A 7,885-nucleotide genomic window follows, 5' to 3' on the forward strand; every position below is an offset into this window, starting at 1 on the left:
TTTTGGACAGATTCTCACAATAATTCCCACAATATGACTTACATCAACATCATGAGCTTTTGTGAGGGAGGCACGGCATACCTAGCTAGGTACGATTGGGGCCAGGGGACCGCCGGCCCCGGTGGGGGGCCGACGGCCACCGGGGCCGGCGGTCCCCTGTCCCCAATCGTACCTAGCTAGGTATGCGGTGCCTCCCGAATAGAAGCTCATGATGTTATGTATTGTATGAAAAACACTGAAAAAGACTCCTTTTTCCTACATGAGAAAATTTCTAAATCTTCTTGTGTTATAGAGAATATAATTTAGGTTACTTACTCAAGGTTACCTACAATTGTTTCACATAGAAAATTTCAAAGATTCTCATAAGCTTCAGTCATGTTTTCAGCCTTGCAACCATGCTTAATGGCTTATTTTTTGGTAAAAGCTGCCAGCTTCTGTCGCTCGGATTTAAATAAGCTCGGGAAAGTTTGCTCAGAGTGTAGACTTCTATATATATATATATATATGTATATACATACATGTGTGTGTGTGTGTGTGGATATGTATGTGTGTGTATATGTAAGGCACAAACTATAACAAACTAAAGTCTGAAAGATCAAACTTTTTGTAACATGAATATGAATTGAATTAGCTTTGCTTGATAGCACTAGAGGTGAAATTTGCTCATTGAGTGAGAGAAACTTGTCCTAATGTACACCCAGTTTAAAATTATTATAATTTTACAAGGACCTTTGAATTTCTACCCACTGAAGGGAAAATATGCTTATTGAGTGTGCAACATTGCTGTTCACATGTAGTTTTCGACACACGTTGACTCCTATTCGCTCGTAGAAATAAACAAAGACAACTTTTCTTAACAAAGCAAATGAGGCAAGACTGAAGAATCCCTAAACCTTGTGCATGCATGTGTGTGCTTGTCACAGTTGTTCAAAAGACTCTCTACAATGCACAATGCCCACCCACAATCTCCCCATCACACAATGTACAGATTCGACTAGAGATCCCGTGGCAAATACCAAGAGTCACCTTTTCAACTCTATGCCGAGACACTTGGAAGACCAGAGCTGATATGTTGTTAAGAGCGGATTCAATAGCTTCACATCTGCAATTTTTGAGCTACACCCAACAGATTCCTCCATCTCTACTCATTAGAGTATACCCACATGCTTGGATAGCGTGATGGCGTCCAAAAGCATGGATACTCACAAACCTTCGACGTGTCTGGCGTTCCATTCGACTCTTCATCTCGTTCACAGTCGAAGGAAATTGAAAACGTTCTCTCTATCTGCTGTTGCTCCGCTAAAAGCAACTCTCTTTCGAGGTGAGTGCTATATCCTTCATACGTGACCGGTGTAACCTGCAGCTGAAATTTGAGCTTGAATAAGAAGTCAAGCTCCAAGTTGTTGAGCTCAAGCACGCTGATACCGCCCACTTTGGCATAGAAAGCATTGTTGTGATGCCTGCAAATTGCAATGTGTTAAAACTTAAAAGACGGTAGGGAGATCTTGACCAATTACCATTCCATAAATCTGCTATGGCATAGCTTGAACCATAAAGTTGCTGTAAAATCGGCATATTTCACATGGACAATTAAGTTTATAAATACCTGAATGATTATGATACCATAGTTATTTTTAGGGAATAACTCTGAAATTTGGGGAAATTCCCAAATTACCCCTCATAGATAGAGGGTCTCATGTCCCCCGGGTCCCGCACTGCAAGCCTCGATGCATACCACTTTACAAGATTTAATGAATTTTGGTGGTATACACCTTCAAATGTCTGCATGTTGGCATGCAAACCAGTTTCCATAATTGGAGGAATGTTCTCTAATACACCTTCAGCTGTCTATATACATGATGACAACCACGCATACAAATTGGAGCAACATCCTTACTCTTGCATTATCTTACATTACAATATACTTAATGGAGGACATGAAGGTTGAGTATCATGCCACACATGGGCCCTCTTTTCTCATGCAACCGATCACAGATATTATTATGGCCCTCTATGTTGGACAGATTACACATGTATGTAAAGTATCATTGCTATGGTAAACAAATAAGACCAATTCAAGAATTTGTATGTGTAGATGGGTCGGCAAGTATATATTATCCATAAACCTATAATTAAAGGATTTGGGGCGAATCCTTCAAAATTTAGGTGGCACTTCATAGGGTATTTTGGGCAAATTTATCTCTCAAAGCCACAAAAAATTGAAATTGTGGGCTGATCTACTTACAACTGATATTTGTATAATAGCAAAATTTGCTAGGTTACACTACTCTATATGCATACTATACAGTAACCTTAGTGTGTCATAGGGGTTTTATAAGGCAAAACTGGCAGATTTTACAAAGGAAGATCCCGTATATTTCGGGGTGAAAAAAGGCAGTTTTTGTGCACGCAGGTGACATCTCCCTAGTACTAATAGTAAATCCCCCGGGCATGCATCCAAATGTCATACCGTCACGATAAAATAATACAGCATGCATTGTACTACAATGCATTTCAGATCTACCTACAACATTGCACTCCAAAGTAAAATTGTGCACTTACAAGTCATCCAGAAATTTTGTTGCCACCATAATGCTAGTCAGAAGAAGTCGATGGATGTTGAGCCAAACGATCGGAAAGTCTGGGTGTTTGTGCACAAGCTGGTCAATATAAACAAAGCCCAGAACAAAGCATGATGGGCTACAGCTTGTGTATCTGTAAATGCGTCGCAAATACTTGCTGACGCTGATGTTAGGCCGGCGCATGCTGTGGTACAAACCGCTAGCTCTACATGTGGAGACAGGATCGATGCACATTTCGTTCCGAGACACCAACCGCTCGATTGCTGTTGTAAGAGCACACAAAATCCTTGGCGTCTCCTTGCCTGTTGATGTTGATATTGATGACTCTGATCCTGTGATGCTTACATTGTCCATGCTGCATTCAAGCCCATTTTGAGATCTACCCATTCACTGCGTATGTATGTATGTACTGACACACGCTGTGCGCGCGCGCGCGCTCGTGTGTGTGTGTGTGTGTGTGTGTGTGTGAGAGAGAGAGAGAGAGAGAGAGAGAGAGAGAGAGCACCAGCACGCGCGCGCACAATTATAAAGCTAGCGGCATAGCCTGCTGGCATCTGCGTGCCAAGCGGCCACACTCTCCCTCTCTCTCTCTCTCTCTCTCGTAACATGGCTTGAGTTCAAGACTTGTGGAATAGATCTTTGAGGTCTCTAAAGGTGTAAAGAGTTTGTCTTCCTTCATGTGAGAGAGAGAGAGAGAGAGAGAGAGAGTATGTTTGAAAAATTGAAATCACATAGTGAGTAAGGGCAATCGAGTTGCCTACTATTTAGAGAATGAAATGAAATGCACCTTGTCGGCCAAATCATGGAAGCAAGTTTTATACACACTTTAGTTCAAAAAGACTATTAATTGTACTAAGATGTAAGTGAATGGTTGGAAAATGCAAGTGCCATATTTGCGCAACCCGAGTGGTATTATAAACCTCCAAGACTTGGCCTTGAGCCAACAAGACTAACCACAACATCAATTTTGGGACAAATTCCACACCCAATTTCTACTTGGCCATCTTCAAGTGGCTCACAATGTATCTCAAGTGGAGCTTCATCACTTGCCACTAGCAGTCGTGTTGGCAGAGGAGGATCATCCTCCAATCCAATCCTCTATAAAGCACTTGTCAATTGTTGAAGTGTTCTTTCATGATGTTGTTTGTCATTTCAGTAGAACCTTCCAATCTCTCGTGTGCACAATAAAGAGAGAGAAGAGAAGAGAGAACTCTTTAATGTCGCAAGAACAATCCTAAGAGACCTCAAAGAGCTATACGATGAGTCTTGAACTCAAGACTTGATGCTCAAGAGGGAATTGGGATAGCCAGTCTACCATATGAGAGGCGAGAGAGAGACCAATCGGTGCATTGTGATCTTGCTCACACAAGGGACACATGCGATCAATAGTACGCTAATTACAAAGAGATGCTCACATTTATAAGTCTCCAATTCTGGTTGTTATTCAAAGTCATTACATGGTTAACTTTAGAGAGAGGGAGGGGCCAAATAAACAATCTTTCAAATAGGGCTACTCCAATTTGAGTGACAAAAAGGAAGGGAAGAATCAATCAAACATGAGATACAAGCATGCAAGCTTTGCATCTGGCATGTGACCATCGAGGTGTGGTTGAACGTGTCAATACATTACACTTGCAATGATGCCTATGAAAGGCATTGGCAATAGCGGTTGCCAACACCCGAGAGGCCAAGGGCCTGATAGGACCCAAAGCTACGCAGGCTATTGCTAGTTGCAACTTGCCCCTCTCTCGCCATCATTCTATGGCCTATAGAAATAGTCGATGCATCAGGATCTCTCTCTCTCTCTCTCTCTCTCTCTCTCTCTCTCACACACACACACACACACACACACACACACACACACACACACACACACACACACACACACACACACACACACACACACACACACACACACACACACACACACACACACACACACACACACACACACACACACACACACACACACACACACACACCCTCGCCTGGTGTTGAGCCTCGCACACACATGGAGAAAGAGAGACACACACACTTTCCAACTACCATGCATTGCATTGATTGATTCATAAATGTAAGATACAAAGGTTTTTTGGCCTGCTAAGGAAAGGCCTTAGTGTTGGGCTTGCTTGGGCGTACTTTTACTGATGGCATCCACGTGGACGGCTAGCAATTTTGCACAGCAGGGGTTGCAGGAGCCAGGACGACGTGAAGAAGTGAGCGTGCGGAATTTTGCTTGGAGCTGCGTGCAAAATTCTCCTTGGATAATAGAGCCTTAGAGTCGTGTTCGAGTCTATTGCTAATGCTGTACTCGACGATTCGCGTTTTCTGCAGTCCAGCTCAGGCTCGATAGTCTCTCTCTCTCTCTCTACACGTACCGTCCGCACGGTTCCTAGCTGCAGCTACACGACACTCCTCAATATGCTACACGCGTGGAGGAGGACGTTGATGCCTGCATTGTTTCAGTGCTATTAGCGCAAGGAAGTTACTGCTCTTTCAATGAGGTGCACATGGTTTGTGCACGGGCTTCGTTTCGCAGGTTTTGAAGAGGACAGATTGGACGTTGCTGTAGGGCATGGACGACACGGTGGCACTCTAGCAGGAGGCCGATGGTGAAGTAGATATTGACTGGTTTCACAGGCTTAGCCTTGCAGCGTTGTTCATACCCACTATGGAGAGTGGCTACTCCCCTCACCTAAAGTCGATGGTGCTGAGAGGGAGCTCGCTGTGTGTATATAAAGTGGTGATGTCGTTTTGTATTGCATGTTCAATTTGGTTCTTGTTATAGAGCAGTTGTTAAGGAACAATAGTGTTGTTGAGTATGGCGTCAAACTCTTAAGTTCGCAACTTTGCCAGAGAGTTTCAATGTTGAGGAGTGTGTGAGCCTCGATGCATGAGTACTAGCGATGAGATGGACTTAGAACAAGGTTTCACATATTTATGATTGTTACGTTATTTAAAGCTTTTGATGGTTTCATTTGTTACTTTGATCTATTATTTATGGCTTGCTAGTTGGTTTTCACAAAGTTGAAGAAAGTTGTTGAGGGTTGTAGTGCAGGGACCTATACTGCATTGAACTGTGGACGGATGCCATGCAGTAGCCTCAGACCGGCTTCGAAAGTTTGCAAGAGGGCTGCACGAAGCAAAGGAGGTGCTGGGAGGTCATTTGCTGACAAGAGGAGTGGAATTGTGGGGGGTGAGAAGCCTGTTCAAGCATGTAGTTCCTTCTCGCTATGAATGCCAAAATATTCTAATTTTGTTGAGTTGCCTTGATGCTGTAGATACTGCTACTCTATATTTTGGCTAATTGTGTCTTTCATCATGGGTTTTTCAACGTCTTGCTGGTTGTGAGTGAACTTGTGATTCGACCTCATAGAGGTTAGTTGAGGTGAATGGTGTTGCTTTCGTTCAAAGGGAGAGTGAGGGGTAGAAGTGGTGTTATGCAATCATTTTATTGATGTTGTGAATACCTGCAACTGTTTACCTTGGTCGAGTTGTTGTGATGCTACTTTGTCTAGACCTGATTATGTCATTCGGTAACTTGCTCACCGTCTACGCTATGTCGAGCTTGCAACCTCCCAGAGTTTGGAGTATGATTGATGCATCATTGTACTGATGTGGTTGAAAGACACCATGTTCATTTATTAACGTTTTTAGCTTGGTGTATGTATGAGCATTTGTACGCACGGTTCAAGTTGCACGAGATTTGCTGCCTTTTTGTGTATTCCATGTTGAGATCATCACGCTTTGTTTCCATGATGAGAACCCTTACGATCTTGAACCCAATAGTGCATGGGTAAGCCCTCCCATGGAACTTTAGCATGCTTAAAGGAAGTCTATACTGCCACAGAACTCCCTATGCCCTTATTCCCAGGCGAGCTTGGGCTCCCCATTTCCATTCCCTGCATGTGGCTGCTCACCTGATTGCTCGCTTGAGCTCTATGTGGTGCCTTTTGCATCGAAAGGAAGTGTCATTGTCGGCAAGGAGTCCGTAACTTCAATCATGTGATGTCTCTCCTCTATGTGCTTTGTTTCCTTCTGTACCATCAAATATTCTACCACTGATTGAATGCAGCTTCCTTGCTTTTCATCACATTCATTTTTCAAACAGACAATAGTGCTATCAACAACTGACGATATATTTGAGAGTTTGTCTGATCTTCCGATCATGCGGTTGCTGCCCCAATTTGGATAATGGGCAGATTTCCTATTGTGTCCACCTTCTGAGACATAGAAACGAAAGTGCCTCTGCTGCCTGCAACATAGTTCTCATCCCCATTGCTCACTGCTTTGTTCTTGAGGAAAGTGTATGTTGCCTGTAATGTTGTAGATACTTATTGCATGTGATGTTGTAGACACTTGAATCACTGGACATGGAATGTTTGCTGGTTCTCATATGTGACTTGCAATTTTTGAAACCTGACATCTTGTTGCTGTAGCGAGCCTCATTCCTGGCGTTGGGAGCTCCACAAATGAGTGGACAACTTGATGGAAAATGATGTGGTGTTCAATGCATTGATGGCGGTGCCATTATCAAGAACACATTGGGCTTCATCAATTGAGTGACCAAGATGTCTGCTAACTGAGGATGTGTGCAGTGGTTGTGTTTGCATTTGCTAGGACAAGCACCTCTCTTCTTAAGCAAGAAAAGAGAAACCAAATGCTCTGATACCAATGTAATGAAATTGGCCTATTTAATTTGAGAGTAGCGGAAATTAATGAGAGTACTTTTGAGAAATGACTTTGTGAGCATAGAGGGTGAACATAATTGAAGATAGCAACAATACTTTTGCAAGAGAGAGAATTTAGAAAACATGACAACAGTTGAGGACCGGATTTATGTGGAACCGGTCCCCCCTCCAATAGGCATTTGTATTATGATTTCTCCCATTAAGAGAGACTTGTTACAATACAATCTTTGTGTTCCTTGTGACCTAGGTGATGCAATGAAGATGGAAAGCTTCATGCATCACAAACATAACATAAACGTGAAGAAAGCTTTAACTATCCCAAGCCTCAGTCCCAAGACCTCAAACACCTTCGAAGGTGGAGAGAGCTAGTAGGGAATGAGGGTAGGGAAGAGGAAGAAGAAACATTTCGTAGGAGAAAGAATTAGTTCCTCACTTATCATAACTTGCTAGCATACATAATAGCATAGTAATGAAGAGGAAGGAGATGGAAAACTTAAGCATTGAAGCATGGCTCTTGGTTAGATTTTCACTCCATATCCAAGAGTGTTGGTGTAGGCTCTCAACCTCTACTTTCTTGGAGAAGGAGAGGGAGTTCTTGCACTTTGCATAGCA

General features: G+C 42.9%; 1 protein-coding gene across 1 annotated transcript; it reads right to left on the bottom strand.

The window, feature by feature from the left end:
- Positions 1–650: 650 nt before the first annotated feature.
- On the bottom strand, positions 651–3,191 carry LOC147429754 (cyclin-U4-1-like). Its single transcript, XM_086495295.1, has 3 exons — positions 2,563–3,191; positions 1,207–1,460; positions 651–1,102 (listed from the first exon to the last, which is right to left on the bottom strand). Exons 1-3 carry the CDS (start codon positions 2,967–2,969, stop codon positions 1,023–1,025), a joined length of 741 nt encoding a protein of 246 aa, XP_086351421.1. The 5' UTR covers positions 2,970–3,191; the 3' UTR covers positions 651–1,022.
- Positions 3,192–7,885: the final 4,694 nt, after the last annotated feature.

This window comes from Adiantum capillus-veneris, chromosome 22, assembly GCF_014529385.1.
Source record: "Adiantum capillus-veneris isolate H3 chromosome 22, ASM1452938v2, whole genome shotgun sequence".
Classification (NCBI taxonomy): Eukaryota; Viridiplantae; Streptophyta; class Polypodiopsida; order Polypodiales; family Pteridaceae; genus Adiantum; species Adiantum capillus-veneris.

What these genes read in the sequence shown, in the direction of transcription:
- LOC147429754 (XM_086495295.1), bottom strand. Translation starts at nt 2,969, where the DNA reads ATGGGTAGATCTCAAAATGGGCTTGAATGCAGCATGGACAATGTAAGC. An exon ending in ACAAAATTTCTGGATGACTT is followed by an intron (nt 1,461 to 2,562) that starts GTAAGTGCACAA and finishes TGCAATTTGCAG; the next exon opens with GCATCACAACAATGCTTTCT. An exon ending in GCCAGACACGTCGAAGGTTT is followed by an intron (nt 1,103 to 1,206) that starts GTGAGTATCCAT and finishes CAAAAATTGCAG; the next exon opens with ATGTGAAGCTATTGAATCCG.